We start from the raw sequence: 18612 nt of genomic DNA, 5'->3' as shown, positions 1-18612 counted from the left end.
TCTCTCTTGAGAAGTCTGGTCTGCCTTTGGTATGTTACTTGGCGCCTTTCCCTTGCAGATTTTAATATTCTTTCTTTGTTCTGTGCATTTAATGTTTTGACTATTATATGGCGAGAAGGTTTTCTTTTCTGGTCCCATTTATTTGGTATTCTGTAGGCTTCTAGTGCCATTATGGCAATCTTTTTCTTTAGGTTGGGGAATTTTTCTTTTGTGATTTTGTTGAAGACGTTTTCAGGCCCTTTGAGCTGGGAATCTTCATTCTCCTCTATTTCCATTATTCTTAGATTTGGTCTTTTCATAGTGTCCTGAATTTCCTGGATGTTTTGGGTTAGGAGTTTATGTTTTGATTTCTTTGACCATTGTGTCAATCTCTTTACAGTATCTTCTACACCTGAGATCTCTCTTCTATGTCTTGTATTCTGTTGGTGATATTTACATCTGTAATTCCTGACCTCTTTCCTAGGTTTTCCATTTTCTGGTTTGCCTCCATTTGTGTTTTCTTTATTGTTTTTTTAAAGATTTATTCATTTATTATATACAAGTACACTGTAGCTTCAGACACACCAGAAGAGGGCATCTCTTTACAGATGGTTGTGAGCCACCATGTGGTTGCTGGGAATTGAACTCAGGACCTCTGGAAGAACAGTCAGTGCTCTTAACCGCTGAGCCATCTCTCCAGCCCTTCTTTATTGTTTTTATTTCCACTTTTAGGTCTTGAACTGCTTTATGCAATTCCTTCACCTGTTTGTGTTTTCCTGTATTTCTTTAAGGAGTTTGTTTCCTCTATAAGGGCTTCTACCTTTATACTTGTGTTTTCCTGCTTTTCTTTCATTGAGTTATTTATATTCTCCTTAAAGGACTCTATTATTTTCATGAGAAAGGATTTTAGGTCAGCTTGCTGACTTTTAGGTGTGTTGTATCCAGGGCTTGCTGTGGTGGGAGGGCTGGGTTCTGACGATGCCCATATACTGGCTTCTGTTGCTTACAGTCTTGAGCTTGCCTCTCACCATCTGGTTATCCCCAGTGTTTGCTGGTCTGGGTGACTCTGTCTGGAGTCTGCCTCTTTTGTACTTGGGTTGCAACAGGTCTCTTGGTAGGCCTGTCGCCCTGGCTGTGGCAGACCTCCTGTGGGGCCTTCCAACTGGAGGGTCTTCAGAGGGGCAGAGAAGCTGCTGGGAGTAGATCTCCTGGGAGGGCTGCAGACTGTTAGATCTTCAGAGGAGCAGTCACACTGCTGTGGGCATGGGGGTAGGGGTGGGGTCAATGGATTGTGGTTTCTGTTTCCTTGTGTGTAGCCACACTCTAGGGAGGCTTTCAGTCTTTTAGATTAGTTGCCCTGTGTATCACAGAGCTCCTGGATGGTCTTCAGACTGTGGTGTCAATTGCCCAGTTGCCCTGTGTACAGAGGAACTCCTGGGATGCCTTCAAGCTGTGGTGTCCTGGGTGCAGTGGATCTCCTGGTATGTCTGAAGATAAAGCCTCTTCTGGGGAGCAGACTAGTTAGCAATCTGTCCCAGCAGAAAGGACCAGGCAGAAAGGTCCATTACCTTTCTTATGAAGTCAGGAAAACCGCAACTACTAATTGTGATGGTTTGAATGAGGAATGGCTTCCATAGTCGCTTGAACACTTTCCAGTTGGCAGCACTATTTAGGAGAGGTTTAGGGGGTGTGACATCGCTGGGGGAAGTATGTCACCGGGGCAGGGATTTGAGAGCTTAAGGACTAGCTCTACTCGCAGTTTCCTGTGGGAAACACGGGAGTTCTCCACATCCTGTTCCTGCTGCTTGCTTTGTTATCACACTTTCCTTCCATGATGGACTGACTGCTGTAGCTATTTGACCATACCGTGAACCCTGATTGTGTTCTGGGGTGACTCAGCCCTTAGCTCAAAACGTTAAACCACTGGCTGGGATACAGACATGCCCTTAGTACGCACCTTTGATCTCCAACAACGAAGGTAAAATTAGTTGGCAGAAGGAGGCACCTATGTTTGAAAGTGATGTCTAATTAAGTGACAAAGTGACGAATCATGGAAAGATTTTACAGAATAAGATATGTCCAACTCTCAGGAGAACAGAGATGAAAGCACCTACGCAAGACAGAAGAGTGCAGGAAGACAGACAGAACAGTGCAGGAAGACAGAACAGTGCAGGAAGACAGAGAACAGTGCAGGAAGACAGAACAGTGCAGGAAGACAGAACAGTGCAGGAAGACACAGAACAGTGCAGGAAGACAGAACAGTGCAGGAAGACACAGAACAGTGCAGAAGACAGAACAGTGCAGGAAGACACAGAACAGTGCAGGAAGACACAGAACAGTGCAGAAGACAGAACAGTGCAGGAAGACAGAACAGTGCAGGAAGACACAGAACAGTGCAGAAGACAGAACAGTGCAGGAAGACAGAACAGTGCAGGAAGACACAGAACAGTGCAGGAAGACAGAACAGTGCAGGAAGACCTGGAACAGTGCAGGAAGACACAGAACAGTGCAGAAGACAGAACAGTGCAGGAAGACACAGAACAGTGCAGGAAGACAGAACAGTGCAGAAGACAGAACAGTGCAGAAGACAGAACAGTGCAGGAAGACAGAACAGTGCAGAAGACAGAACAGTGCAGGAAGACAGAACAGTGCAGGAAGACAGAACAGTGCAGGAAGACAGAACAGTGCAGGAAGACAGAACAGTGCAGGAAGACAGAGAGAGGGGGTGTGGAGGGGAGGAGACTTTACAGAGACAGGCTGAAGAGAGAACAAGCTAGACACAGTTGAAGACAGAATGAGCCAGAGGGTTGGAAAAGACTGCTAGAGTTAGTTTGAGGCCAAGCAGAGCAATTCAGAGAAGTGGGGAGAAGCCAGACTGAATCAGTCATCATGGAGAGTTTTGAGCTAGAACAGCCGAGTTGACCAAGCAGATGAAGTTCAAAAAAAGAACAAGAAAGGGTGAGTTATTCCTCGGTACGTCTTAGAGGCTGAAAACATTCTAAGCCAAGATTAGATTGTACAGAGGCTAGAAGCTTCCAGGACTAGGCCTAGGATAGCAGACAGAAGCCACAGAGACAATTACATCAGGCAAATAAAAGTTACTTTATAATGGAGAGTTAGTCTTCTGAAACTATAAGATAAAACAATCTTTCTTTTAATACACGCACGCGCGCGCGCGCACACACACACACACACGCACACACACACACACACACACACACACACACACACACACACAGAACCTGGTAGCACATACTTTTAATGTAACTTGGGAGCTAGAGACAGGGGCATCTCTAAGTTTGAGGTCGGTTTAGTCTACCTAGTGAACGTCAGGCCAGTCAGGGTGACAGCTAACGAAGCAAGCATGTAGACAGAGCAGAAACAACTAAACACTGGTGACCATGTTTAGCTTTTATGTTTCCTCACATTTTGAATTTTCTGGCCCATTTGATGTGAGTTTCCCGTTCCACTGCAGTTAGTTTCCTGTATTAACTTCTTAATTAATAGCTTGAGATTTCTCCACAATGGATACTTTTGTTAAAATTGGAAACTTTTGTTCCCCCATTCCTCACACTTGTCCATTGTGCATTTTCACGTTTATTGAAGATATGGACAAAGTAAAACGTTCTCCCGTAACGTGTACACTAAACACATTTCTTCCCACTGTGAGTTCTTTCATGTCTTTTAAGGGAGCTCCCAAGCCTGAAGGCTTTCTCACACTCCTTACATTTATAGGGTTTCTCTCCCGTGTGCATTCTCATGTGTCCTCGAAAGCTTGTAGAATAAATGAAGGTTTTTCCACACTCCTTGCATTCATAGGGTTTCTCACCGGTGTGGATCCTCCTGTGTACCTGAACATAACTTGAACATCTAAAGGTTTTGCCACATTGCTTACACTCATAAGGCTTCTCTCCAGTGTGAATCCTTTCATGGGCTTGAAGTGCGCTGAGGAAAACGAAAGCTTTTCCACATTCCTTACATTTATAAGGTATGTCTTCCGTGTGTGTCTTGACATGCCGTCGAAAGTTTTCAAGAGAAACGAAGGCTTTTCCACACTGCTGACATTCATAGGGTTTCTCTCTGGTGTGTTTTCTCTCGTGCGCACGACAGTACGTGAGACAGATGAAGGCTTTCCCACAGTCTCTGCATTTGTAAGGTTTCTCTCCAGTGTGCACCCGCCTGTGGACTCGAAATGCTGAATGGGCACTGAAAGCTTTACCACACTCCTTACACGTGTAGGGTTTCTCTCCGGTGTGAGTCCTTTTATGAATCTGAATTGAAGTGGAACATCTAAAAGCTTTACCACATTGCTTGCAAACGTATGGCTTCTCTCCAGTGTGAATTCGCGCATGCACTCGGAGGAAACATGGCCGAAGGAATGCCTTCCCACAATCCTTGCATTTATGAGGCTTGTGTGCATCACCACTGTGTGTTACCATGTGCGTTTTAACACTCGTGCGGGAGATGAAGGCTTTCCCACATTCTTTACATTCATAGGGCCTCTCCCCAGTGTGGGTTCTTTCGTGGATTTGGATGGAACTGGGACAACTGAAGGCCTTCCCACACTTCTCACACACGTAGGGCTTCTCCCCAGTGTGAATTCTTTCATGAATTCTAAGAGAACCAGGAGAGCTGAGCACTTTACCACAATGCTTGCACTGATAGATTCTCTCTCCAATGTGTGTCCGTTCATGTGTTTGAAAGGGCTGGTAATAGATGAAGGTCTTCCCACAGTGCTTACACCTGTAGGGGTTTTCTCCAGTGTGAGTCCTTTCATGTCTCTGAAAGGATTTGAGGTAACTGAAGGTGGCCCCACATTCCTTACATTTATATCTCTTCTCTCCACACTTAAACCCGTCAAGCTCATGCCCAGGGTGAGATCTGACATGTCTAGTGAGGGAAGAACAAAGCATGAAGCCTTTTCCACATACACTACAATTATATGGTTTTCCTCCAGCAGTTATCTTGGTCACGCCAGTGTTTGGAATCTGGCTGAAGCTTTCTCTATGCTGAGTAACCTCTTTACTTTCATAGAGTCTTTGTATCACATAACTTCTGCAAAAAGAAAAATCAGAATAACATTATTAATAGCTGTTTACCATTTAATGTTCACTGATACACACCAGAATTACATTTTTATAGCTAGGGTATGGTGGTATACCACTAATCCTGGCACTTGGGAGGCTGAGGCAGGAGGATCACAAATGTGAGGGCAGTTAGTGTTATAAAGCAAGGTTCTATCTCAAAAAAAAAAAAAAAAAAAAAAAAAGCCAAAAGCCAGTGGTGCATGCCTGAAAGCCCAGCATTTGGAAAGCTGAGGCAGGAGGTCTGTTAGGAGTTTGTGGTTATCTAGGGCTCTATGGTAGACTCCTGTTTCAAAACATCAAACCAGGGCCCAGAGAAATGGCAGAGGTTAAGAGCACTTACTGCTTGTCTAGGTTTGTACTCCCATGGTGGCTCAGAATCACCTGTAATTCTAGTTCCAGGGCATCTGATAGCCTCTTTTGGTCCCTGGGAACTCCTGCATGCATGTGGTACACATAAATTCAAGCAGATAGACACATACATAAACACACATAAACAAACAATCAAAAAGTACAATAACAGAGTATTATCAATATACAGGGTTGTTTTTCCATATGGGGTTTCTCTGTGTAGGCCTGGCAGTCCTGGAAGTCATCTGTAGTCCAGACTGGCCTCGAACTCAGAGATCCACCTGCTTCTGGCGCCTCTTGAGTGCTGGGATTAAAGGCTTGCACCACCATAACCACTCAGGTTATATGGGGTTTCTTAATGTTGTTTTCAAGTTAAAAAAATTTTTTTGAGTTTTATTATGTAACCTTGGCTGACCTTTATTCACTATATAGACTAGGTTGGCTTTGAACTCAGGATGTCCCCCCTCCTGCCTTTAATTTACTATGATCCTCCTGCCTCTGCCTTTGTCTTCAAAGTGTTCGGATTACAGGTGTGTGTTGGTGTAAAATTATAATAAATGGGGCTGGGGAGATGGCTCAGTGGTTAAGAGCTCCAACTGCTCTTCCAGAGGTCCTGAGTTCAAATCCCAGCAACCACATGGTGGCTCACAACCATCTGTAATGGGATCCTATGCCCTCTTCTGGTGTGTCTGAAGATAGCTATAGTGTACTACTCATATACATACAAAAATAATAAAAAAAAGATTTTTAAAAAAAATATAATAAATGCTGTCTTTTACCCCGCACTGGATCCGGCACTTTAGTGCCCCAAGATATCTCAGAGATATCTTCATCTCAGTCAGCAAAGCCTCTCACCCACTCTGCTCCATCTCATATCACACTGCTGACGGCTTCTCTCTGAGCCTGGCAACAATCTCTCTACCCCTCTAGTTCCCAAGGCAGGTTGCCACCATGTCAGAAATATACGTCTCAATTCCGTGGCGGCCCAGTGTCTCCACCACCACACACTCTCTTAAACTTAAATCACCACATGAAAGAACACACAACACAATAACCTCTGATCCAATTGATAAGATATAATTTGCTCATTTAGACAAACAAAGCCCTGTGCACATCCATCCCTTAAGAACATTCATAACAACCTGTAAATGTGCAGAGGGGAATCTTAACATCCGCCTCCATGTTCTCTCTGCTGCTTCTTCTGCCTTGCTCCAGTCTCCTCCTCTCTCTAAAACTTTTCTCCCGCCCATCCTTCCTTCTCGTCCATTGACAGGCCTCATTCTGTCTTGTACCTGCCTACTCTTGCATGATGACATCATCCTACATTTCACCCTTTTTATCTAATTAAAAAAAAACTTTTCTCTCAAATATAAGCTGAGCACAATTATTATCATTTTGTAATTAAAAGCATAAAATATAGCTAACACCCAGTCCAACATGTTATCAGTTAAACATTTAGTTATTCATTCCAGCTTAAGAAAGGCTTAAAATGGGGTTGGGGATTTAGCTCAGTGGTAGAGCGCTTGCCTAGGAAGCGCAAGGCCCTGGGTTCGGTCCCCAGCTCCGAAAAAAAGAACCAAAAAAAAAAAAAAAAAAAAAAGAAAGGCTTAAAATCTGTGTTATATCCTGGCTAGCTTGTATACTATCTGATAACTATCTAATAAAATATGTATTTTCAGAGTTAAACAGCCTGATAGGCTGAGACTATAATCAATCTTCAACCCTGTCAGAAATCTGAGAATGACCAAATATCTATACACATAGGAAGCCTAACACGGCTTCCAGAACTGAGAGGTTGTAGAGACAAATCTCCACTAGCCCAGTCCCCTGTTAGCAACATGTGAGTGCAAGTCTTCAGCCTTCTGGCCCAAAATCAACTGATAGACTCTGAAATGCAGAAACCTCAAAGGGCTGATAATTCTGGCTCGGTAAAGATTATCAGTCAACAACTGTTCTGCATAAGGTGTTCCTTTTTGGACAGTATTAGTTTGCAGATGAAACAGGCAGTTTCTGCCCAGTGGCTGCCTAGCCACAAAGTATTGCCTCGCCTGGAGGAAGAAATGCTCAATTTCTTCATTAAATCCACCAAAGGTGAACTGTTAGGAGCAGATATATCTCAACAAAAGATAAATAACTTTACATTTCATATTTTGTGGAGTTCTGATGTTTTTGAAAACCATCTATCTGGACTGTAATCTGGATTGTCTGTTAACTATCTCATAATCATGAAAGTATTACTAACAAATGAGCCATGAATTTGCTATTTGGCCCTTAACTCACATGTATAATCAACTCAGAAGTTTGTAACAGTAACAATAGAAGGACTGTCTCTAAACCTTGTATTTTTAAACTTTTTTAACAAATAAACTCTATACCAAAGCAAAGATATGATTTTAGCTTAGTTACCAAATGAGATTATGGCTGTACAATTCAATCTAGCTAATTCCTCCCTGTTAAATTACAACCACTTCTAAATTCCTCATAAAAACAACCTTAGAATAATCACTTTCAGCCCCCCAAAAGTCCAGGGAATTGGGGCGACGACTCTCCTATAACTTCTTCAAGCTGTACATGGGCATTGAGATATCCTTGGGGGTAGGGGGTAGGAAGAATGAAATAAATGTTGTAGCTGGATGTGTGTCTTGACTGGACCCAGCTCAAAGTCTTTGAGACCAGGAATCCAAGTAGGCACATTCTGTAAAATATACTTCTCAAGACAAAAGTTTAGAATAGAGATATCTTTCTGTTTGATTCTTTTGAATCTAGTTCTTCAGGCAGTCTCCCTCTCTCAAATCTGATCAGTATGACTGTGAGGTTTCCAGAGCACAGGTTTGGCCTGTCTAAATTCATTTGAATTGCTTGGCCATTGGAGTGGCACTATTAGGAGGTGTGGCCTTGCTGGAGGAAGTGTGTCACTGTGTGGTAGGCTCAGAGTTCTGTCAGGCTCTGCCAGTGTGAAAGATAGTCTCCTCCTGGCTGCCTTTGGATCAAGATGGAGAACTCCTAGCTCCTTCAGCACCATGTCTGCCTGGATGCCACCATGCTTCCAACCATGATGATAATGGACTGAATCTCTGAAACTGTAAGCCAGCCCCAATTAAATGTTGGTCTTTATAAGAGTTGCCTTGGTCATGGTGTCTCCTCACAGGCAATAAAACCTAAGACAACTACCCTATCTAATAAAATATTTAAACGTTCAATATCTGTGTCATTTAAACTATTTTGATGAAAACTTTTTTTTTTAAAAGAAAACCATATACAAGTTTCTTTTGGTTGCCTAATTTAAAAATGTAACATGTAGTAAGATTCTGCTTTCTTTAGTATGTAAACTCACCTTACATTTTCCTCTTGGATTCTGTACTGATTTGTAACATCCTCGTCTTCCAATTCACCCCCTAAAATGTAAACCCGTAAAACCATTATATACTCCTTTTTTTAAAAAGATTTTATTTATTTATTGAATATAAGTACACTGTAGCTGTCTTGAGACACACTGGAAGAGGGCATCAGATCCCATTACAGATGGTTGTGAGCCACCATGTAGTTGCTGGGAATTGAACTCAGGACCTCTGGAAGAGGAGCAGTCAGTGCTCTTAACCACTGAGCCATCTCTCCAGCCCCCCATTACATACTCTTATTGCTTACCAAAATCTTCTTAGGTTCTAGGTCTGAAACAAGCTCACAGTGCCTCGTCTACGTCACTATAAACCACTTTTTACATCCTAACTCTTCAAATAGTGATGGCGGGCAAGAAATCACTGTTGGTAGGCTTGGTGGTGCACACTTTTAATCCCAGCAACAGGGAGGCAGAGGCAGGCAGATCTCTGAAAGTTGAAGGCCAGCCTGGTCTACATAACAAGTTCTAGGTCATTGGGGATACACAGTGGAAACTTGTCTCAAACAATCCCAACAACAAAAAAAATCCCTCCCTCCCCCAAAGTCATGTAATTACCTACGTTTAGGAAATAGCATCACCCTTACCCACAGAGGCTAGGTTCGCCATGGTTTCCCACATCACATCTCTGTAGAGTTTCTTCTGCGAGGGATGCAGCACAGCCCACTCTTCCTGAGAGAAAGTGACACACACGTCTTCAAAGGTCACCGAATCCTAGACCATGTGAAGAAGAGACAGACGATCACCAGGGCTAGGGAATCTGTATTCAATCTGTAAATGCACACGCACAGCATTATTTTTTTCCCCTTTGCAGTACTGGGGATTGAACCAAGTGTCATTCATGCTGGGCAAACTGTTCCACTCAGGCAGGCTAGCCCAAAGGTGACATGCAATTCTGCGGTCCCTCAACACTTAACTGCCTGGCTTGATGGTCAGTTTTACTAATTGTTCATAGAGAGTTGTGTAAGTTTAACAGCTTCTAGAAAGCTTGAACAACATGTGACATTTTTTACTATGGTCACCGCACAAGCATTTTAAAAATATATAGTTTAATTTGCTTTTGGAGACAAGAGTCTCAAGGAGTCCATACTGGCATCCAACTTGCCATTATATGAAAGATGGCCTTGAACTCCTGATCCTCCTGCCTCTGCCTTCCAATGCTGGGATTAAAGGTGCAGGCTCCCACACCTCTCTATTTGTTTATAGACAGGGTCTAACTCCACAGTCCAAGCTGATCTGGAAGATGTGATCTTGCTGCCTTGGTCCCCTTGGTGCTGTGATCACAGGCCACGATTGGCTGTCATCACGTCTTACTAGTCTATAATGGTAGTTTAACTGGAATAAAAGTTTTTCATCTTTTTTTGGTGAGAAAAATTCATTTTTTTTTTTTTTACTGCTTATGATGCTTGACTTTTAAGGGTTGAGATCACAGACATTCATCATGTCTGACTCTGGGTAGAGGATTTAATGTATAAGAATGCACTGAAGAGGGGTTGGGGATTTGTTGGGTGGTAGGGTGGTTGGTTAGTAAGGGTAAGGCCCTGGGTTCCGTCCTCAGCCCCGGAAAAAAAAAAAAAAAAAGAATGCACTGAAGATCTGTAAGTTTCCCCCATTCATTCCCTTCATTAAAAACAAGGCGCCACAGATTCTATAGAAATCCAACTTGTAATGAGATACAGTTCAATACACTGTCCTAAGGTACTCAAGGGTGTGTGTGTGTGTGTGTGTGTGTGTGTGTGTTTGAGAGAGAGAGACACACACACTCAGAGACAGAGACAGAGAGAGACAGAGACAGAGACAGACACACAGAGACAGAGAGACAGACGGGGGGGGGTGTCTCATGTATCCCAAGCGAGGAGGCTCAAACTTATTGATGCTGAGGGTGATCTTGAATGTATTGCTTTGTTGCTGTTTTTGAGACAGGGTCTCACTATGTAGCCCAGGCTGACCTGGAACTCACTATGTAGCCCAGGCTGACCTGGAACTCACTATGTTGCCCAGGCTATCCTCGATCTGCCTACCTCTATCTCCCAAGTGCTAGGATTAAAGGCATGTGCCACTATGCCTTCTTTACCTTAGTATTTTTATATTTGTATTTTATTATTTATTCTTTCTTAGCTTATTATCGGTGTGAATGTGTGTTCACACATACATGCGTATGCCCAGGAAGCCTGAACAGGGTGTTGAAGCTTCTGGAGCCAGAGTTACAGGTGGTTGTAAACTGTTCACTGCAGGTGCTGGAAAAGTAGCTCTTAATTGCCAAGCCCCTTGAACTTAATAATAAAACATTTTTTTTTGAGACAGGGTCTAACTATATGGCCTTGGTTGGCTTGCAACTTGTTATGCTGACCAAGCTGGTCTTGAACTCAGAGATCTGCCTGCCTATGCTTCCCAAGCCTGAGATTAAAGGCCTGTGCCACTATGGCTGGCTATTTAAAAAAAATTACTTATTGTTATTATGCATTAAGGGGAAAGGTTATGTGCCATGGCAAAAGTATGGAGGTCAGAAGACAATTCTGTGGTATCAATTCTCTCCTTCCACTACATATTGATAAAAAGCAATTCATTAAGAAGACATAACAATGGTAAACTTTTATGCACCAAATTACTAGAATATTGAATTTCATAAAACAATAAAAGACAAAAAAAGACATAAAAGACCATGCAGAGGGACTTTTAATACCCTACTCTCATATTTACATAGGTCTTCCGAACTAAAACAAACTTTAGAGCTAAAATACATTACTGGCGAACTGAACTTAACACCTGTCTAGAATGTTGTGGTGGTTTGAACAGGAAGGAATGGCCCCCTCAGACTCATGTTTGAGTGCTTGGTCACCAGGGAGTGGCACTGTTAGGAGGTGTGACTTTGTTGGAGTAGGTGTGGCACTGGGTGTGGGCTTTGAGGCCTCCGAAGCTCAAGGTAGGACTAGTGGGTGTCTCTTCCTGCTGTCTATGGACCTAGGTGTAGAACTTGCAGCTCCTTCTCCAGCACTGTCTGCCTGCACGCTGCCAGGTTTCCCCCATGATGATAACAAATTGCACCTTGAAACCTGTAAGCCAGCCCCAATCACATGCTGTCCTTTATAAGAGTTGCCGAGGTCATGGTGTCTCTTCACAGCAATAAAACAATAAAAAAATGGTGACAAATATTCCCCCAACAGGTAAGAAGTACCCATGTAATTCTTCCAAATTAATCAAATCTCAACAAATACCAAGTAACAAGTACCAAAAACCAAGCAAACAAGAAAGCCTACAAAAAACCAAACCCCGAACCTTCTGCAATGGAGTGAAATGGGAAACCAAGAAGAGAAACAACCAACATCACAAAGATACTTGGAGACTAAAATACATTACTGAATGAACAGTGGGCGTCGTCCAAGAAATCAGACAGAAAATTAAGATTCCCGGAGACAAACGATAAGGAAAAGGGAACCCATCAGAGCTTCTGGGACACAGCCAAGCCGGCCCTAGGATGAATTTGCATAGCAGTAAGAAGTGCTCGCATTAAAAAAAAAAATTCGAGATATATCACATAACTTAATGCTCTACCTCAAGGCTCTTGAAAAACAAGCAGCCAATCCCAAACACAGAAGATGGCAAGGACTACAGATGAGGGAAGGAATTAGTGAAAACAGAGACTGAAGTCAACTGAAAAGTCAGTTCTTTGAGAAAGTTAGATAAACCCTTAGCCAATATGACAAAAATAGGGAAAAACCCAAAAATTAAACACAATTAGAGATCAAAGGATCCCCATTATAACTCTAATGGAATTTAGAACATTATTCGAGGTGACTTTGAGGACTGCCCAGAAGAAACAAAAGAATTTCTAAACCTGCCTCATCAACCAAAATTAAACCCAGAATCTGCACTAAAGTAAGATGTGTGCTGTGTGCAGATGTCTTAGCTACTTTTCTATGGCTAGGATGTGACCAAGCCAATCTACAGAATGAAAAGCTTATTTTGGGCTTACAGTTTCAGAGGAATAAGGAAGGGACCCTTACCATCACAGTGAGGAAGCACGCAGCCAGCACCGGGGACAGTGGCAGCAACAGCTGAGTGTTCACGTCCTGAACCACAGCAGCAAGTAGAGAGTGCTAACTCCAAATGGCTCCAAGTCTTTCCATTCCCCAACCCCAACCCAGTGACGTTCTACCTCCAGCAAGGCCATACTTCATAAGCCTCCCCAAGCAGGGTCATGAGCTGGAGGGAACACGGGGCACATCTCATTCAGACTACAACAACCAAGTGGGCTTCCTCCCAGAAAGGCAAGGTTGGTTTAACACATGCGAATCAAGAAATGTGAGGGCTGGAGAGATGCTCAGTAGCTAAGAGTACTGGCTGCTCTTCCATAGGATCTGGGTTTGATTTCCAGCACCTGCATGGTAGCTTATAACCGTCTGCAATTCCAGTTCCAGGGGATGTAGTGCCCTCTTCCAACCTCCCCCAGCACCAAGTATATACACAGGACGCAGACATATATGCAGGCAAAACACCCATATACAGAAAGTGAAACCTTTTTATATAAAGATTTATTTATTTATTATATATAAGTGTATTATATACAGTGTATGTAGTTGTCTTCAGAAGAGGGCATCAGATCTCATTACAGATGGTTGTGAGCCACCATGTGGTTGCTGCCACGATTTGAACTCAGGACCTCTCGAAGAACAGTCAGTGCTGTTAACCACTGAGCCGTCTCTCCAGCCCCCAGAAAGTGAAAATTTAAAAAGAAATTGAAAAATAATGGTGGTGAATTTCTTTAATCCTAGCACTTGGGAGGCAGAGAGAGGCAGGTGGATCTCTGTGAGTTCCAGGGTTCCAGGACAGCCGGGGCTTTGTAGAGTAAACACTGTCTGAAAGAAAGAGAGAGAAGTGTGTGGGGGGGGTGGTATGAAATGTAACACACCATTTAAAAAACTTAAGGACAGGGGCTGGGGATTTAGCTCAGCGGTAGAGCGCTTACCTAGGAAGCGCAAGGCCCTGGGTTCGGTCCCCAGCTCCGAAAAAAAGAACCAAAAAAAAAAAAAAAAACTTAAGGACAGAGATCACACCATTCAGTTGATGAATAAACATTTGACAAAGTTTAATATGCCTTCACGTGTGGAACACGACTAACAATGATAAAACTTATAACTAACAATGTATTAAACGGGAGCAAATTGAGCATTTTCTTTAGAATCAGGAGTGAAACAGGATGTCCGCTCTCCCTTCCCGTTCACTGCCGGGTTTGAAGTCACCGCTACAGCTGCTAGACATGCGAAGGGCAGAGCAGGATAAAGTAGAAAGGGAAGAAGTCAAACCATGTGCATTCTCGGGTGCCCTCATCCTTGGATGTGATAAACATGGTAAAGTCGCAGGATACAAAATCAATATTTGAGAAAATAAAAACAGACTCATAGATACCAAGAATGTATCCTCAGAGAAAGAAATTGAGAAAAATAGCCCGTTCAAAGTAACTCCAAAAAAAAAAAAAATGCACTCAGGAATCTAGTGCCCCTACAGTGAAAACTAAGACAACCGGAGAGGGAGGTCGTAGAAGATACTACATGGGCAGAACTAGCTAATTCTGTGAAAATGGCTAAACCACTACACTGGCTGGTTCTGTGCGTCAACTTGGCACAAGCTGTGCTATCATAGAGAAAGGAGCCTCCCTTGATGAAATGCTTTCATGAGACCCAGCTGTAAGGCATTTTCTCACCTAGCGATCAAGCGGGGAGGGCCCAGCCCCTTGTGTGTGGTGCTGTCCCTGGGCTGATGGTCTTGGGTTCTATAAGAGAGCAAGCTGAGCAAGCCAGGGGAAGCAAGCCAGTAACATCCCTCTATGGCCTCTGCATCAGCTCCTGCTTCCTGCCCTGCTTGAGTTCCAGTCCTGATTTCCTTTGGTGATGAATGGCAGTGTGCCAGTATAAGCTGAATAAACCCTTTCCTCCCCAACTTGCTTCTTGGTCCTGATGTTTGTGCGGGGATAGAAAACCCTGACTAAGACAACCACCAAGACTAATTTGCATGCATGGCCTTCAAAATTCTGATACAAGTGAGCACTCTTAACCACTGAACCGTCTTTCCAACCATGAAGAATCTTCTTCTCTGGAACGTAATACCAAAGGGAAAAAACAAAAAAACCAAACTTCTCCTACAAGAGAGACCATCCATGAGCTAAGGAACCAAAACATGAAACATCCATATGAAGCAACGGCCGACAGTAATTGTTCCAATTTAATGACAGACATGTAATTAGATACAGGCTAAGAACGACAACAATGACAAAACCCCCAAACACTGACTATGGTAAACACAGGAGAAGACGCGCTCTGTTCTGAAGCGCAAAGACGAACAAAATGAACAAAGTGTCAAAATGAGCCGGACGAGACGATTAATTACATTGGGCTTTAATTTACAAGTCACGAAAGCTAAAAAGTGATTTATTTCAAATATTTAAATGAGAAAACCCCACAGTACTAGAATTTAAAAAAAGGGGGGGGCTGCTGAGATGGCTCAGTGGTTAGATACACTTGTTCTCGAGGACCTGGGTTTGGTTCCCAGCACCCATCTGGTGGCTCACAACGATCCTCCTGACCTCTCTACGTGGCCAGGCATTCGTGTGCTACATATACATGCATGCTGGCTAAATACTCCTATGTGGAAAATAAATAAATCTGAAGTGTTTGAGAGAAATGTCAGGTGCAGAGGTTTGCATCTGTACACCCAAGGGATCAGGAAGCTGAGGCAGAACAATCCCACCAGAGGCCTGCGTAAGAGAGGTGAGGCCTTTCCTCCAGAATATGAAGAAAGAGGGCAGGAGAATGTGGGTCCGTGGTGCAGCATCTGCCTAAGGCAATAGGTTTGGTCACCCAAACTGAATAGAGAAAATGTGTTTCTGAGACAAATACAAACCAAGGCTGTAGCTCAGTGGAATTGGGTTTGTACTTAATGAAGCTGGGCACTGGGGGGGACAGACTCTAATCCCAGCACTTGAAAGGCAGAGGCAAGCAGATCTGAGTTCAAGGCCAGCAAGTACTACACAGTGGCCCATGATTTTAATCCCAGCATCAGGGAGGCAGAGGCAGGCAGATCTGTGAGTGGGAAATCAGCTCTGGCAGCTTGGTTTACTAAGAGTCCAGGACAGCCAGAAACCCTGTCTTAAAAAAACCCACAGAAGGAGGGGAAAAAGGGGGATGGGGAGAGGGAGAGGGGGAAGAAAGGGGAGGGAGAAGAGGGAGGGGGAGGAAGGGAGGGGGAGAGCGCCCCTGGAGGCAAGAAGAAGATATAGGAGATGTCATGTCCCCTGGAACTCTGGAGTTACAGAGGAATAGCTACTGGAACTGAACCCGAGTCTTCTGTAAGCAGAGAGCTCTTAGCCTAGCCACTGAAGCATCTCTCTAGCCTTCTGTTTTGAAGACAGGGTCTCACATTGGCCTGAAATTTATTATGTAGCCTAAGATAGACTCAAACTTGAAGTGATCTCTCAGCGCTGGCTTCCTGCTAGGACAAAGAGAAAAGGAGTTATTTCATGTGTATGAATGTTTTCACTGCAAATATGTATGTGTACAACCTGTGTGCCTTGTGCCCAAGGTGGTCAGAAGCAGGTTGTAGGATCTCTTGGATCTGGAGTTATGGTTGGTTGCGAACCACCATTTAGGTGCTGGGAACTGAACCCTTGTCCTTTGGAGAGCCTCAAGTACTCTTAACCACGGAACCATCTCTCCAGCCCCAACACAGGTTACAGTATCTAAACATTTACGCACCACTGAGGCCACTCAGAGATCACGAAGTTCTGTTCTAAACTGGAGTGGGAAGAAGCTGAGGTTTAGAAATTAGGGAAGGCTGTGGAAATTTAGGGATTTCTAGCCCTAGAAAGACGAGATTAGAGGGCAAGGCCTCAAATCAGTGGCTGTGTCCAACACCCTCATAAAACCGAGTGGTACCAGTGACTCTGGGGCGAGCGAAGGCCCGGGCCGCACAAGCTTAGCTCTTCCAGTGCCCAAATCTGGTCACAGACCCTCAGGAATCAGAGCCTCGCTCCTGCTGGGCTGGTCGCTGCGCAGATGGGTAGGACCAGCACCCGCTCCGCCACTCCCCTCCCCACTTCTCCTTCCCTCTCCTCTCTCCCCCGTGGCGAGGCACTCACCATTGCAGGTCTTCGCAGATCCAGGCTTTACTTTATCCTCAAGGAAATCGCACTAGTCCGTCACCTAGTCCAGACTTATGTGACGTCCCGCGCATGTGCATAACATGGCCACGCCCACTCCCCCGCCTTAGGGGTGTCACCTTTTCCGATTGACCAGGTAGCCTAGGGCATTTGCCCGGAATTCTGCGTTTAAGTTGTTCTGGTGAGACCCAAAAAGCTGGTCTTTCCGCAGCTGCTTCTGAATAAGGAGCGCAAATGTGCTCGGCTTCCAGATGGTGCGACATCTAGCGTTATGCAGAGTAGTTTATAGTGTTTGCAAGAGGACGGAAAGCCCTCCAGGGAGGGAGGCTATTCCTAAAACCATGGTTGTTTGCAACAGACACCTCGTTTTTTCAAGGCAGATCAGGGTTTGCTCCATAGTTTCCCCATCGTCACAGATCCAGGTTTAGAAAAGGAATACCTTACTCTGGTCTGACATTTGACACAGAAGTTTCTTTTCTTTTCTTTATTTTGTTTCTTTTTAAAGATTTATTTAACATATATAAGTACACTGTAGCTGTCTTCAGACACACCAGAAGAGGGCATCAGATCTCATTACAGATGGTTGTGAGCCACCATGTGGTTGCTGGGATTTGAACTCAGGACCTCTGGAAGAGCAGTCTGTGCTCTTAACTGGTCTGACATTTGAATTGGACAACCCCAGCATGGGTATAGGTTTCTTTCTCTGTTTCTCTGCTATATAACAAGGGCTGGCAATGTAGCTCAGGACTCTTCTGCCTCAGCCTCCCTAGTATTGTAATCACAGGTACTTGTTGTTTTTAACAGAATCTCAATTGTTCTATTTGACCAATGAAGACATAGGAGCCAGATGCTGGGGTGAAAGCCCCTAGCTCAGGGAGGCAGAGAAAGCTCATCTTCCTCCTCAGGTGAAGTCTCAGAAGAAATCCCCTCTCTCACACCTTCAAAACGTCTCAAAGGTCTCAGAAACCTTCAAACTCCGGTCCCCTTCTGCTGCCTTCAGATCAAGACGTGGACTAGAACTCTTGGATCCTCCAGCACCAACCATGTCTGCCTGCACCCCGTGCTGTGAATGCCATGCTTCCCACCTTGATGATAATGGACTGAACCTCTGAAACTTGTCTTTAAAAGAGTTGCCTTGGTTGGGTTGGGGATTTAGCTCAGGGGTAGAGCACTTGCCAAGAAAGAACAAGGCCCTGGGTTCGGTCCCCAGCACCGGAAAAAAAAAAAAAAAAAAAAAAAAAAGAGTTGCCTTGGTTATGGTGTCTCTTCACAGCAATGAAACCCTAACTAGGGCAGAAGTCGGTACCAGTGACTGGGGGATTGCTGTGATAGGCCTGACCGTGTTCCGACCAGGAGCTGCATCTGAGTTTTGCCTCTGGGTGGGGGGATTAAAGGCATGCACCCACCACCACCACCACCTTGCTAACAGTAACTCTAGAATTCAGAAAACAACTAATTTACAGAGATCCACTTGTCTCTGGGAGGATTAAAGGCCTGGGCTACCACCACCCTGCTCAAATATTTAACCTTAGCTACGAATCACTCCAACTGTTGGAGATTTAGAAAACAAGTTTGAGCACAGAACACATGAAACTCAAGAAGGATGACCAAATTGCGAATGCTTCACTTCTTCTTTAAAAGGGGAACAAGAA

General features: G+C 44.1%; 1 protein-coding gene across 1 annotated transcript; it reads right to left on the bottom strand.

Moving 5' to 3' along the window:
* Nucleotides 1-3479: 3479 nt before the first annotated feature.
* LOC116886623 (zinc finger protein 791-like) lies at nucleotides 3480-17027 on the bottom strand. Its single transcript, XM_032888130.1, is given in 4 exon segments — nucleotides 3480-5034; nucleotides 8749-8809; nucleotides 9396-9522; nucleotides 16940-17027. Coding segments are annotated over 4 exon segments (1746 nt in total). The 5' UTR covers nucleotides 16943-17027.
* Nucleotides 17028-18612: the final 1585 nt, after the last annotated feature.

The sequence above is a fragment of the Rattus rattus genome, chromosome 17 (assembly GCF_011064425.1).
Source record: "Rattus rattus isolate New Zealand chromosome 17, Rrattus_CSIRO_v1, whole genome shotgun sequence".
NCBI lineage: Eukaryota > Metazoa > Chordata > Mammalia > Rodentia > Muridae > Rattus > Rattus rattus.
The sequence above is the reverse complement of the archived record's forward strand: the minus strand, read 5'-3'. Positions and strand labels throughout refer to the sequence as shown.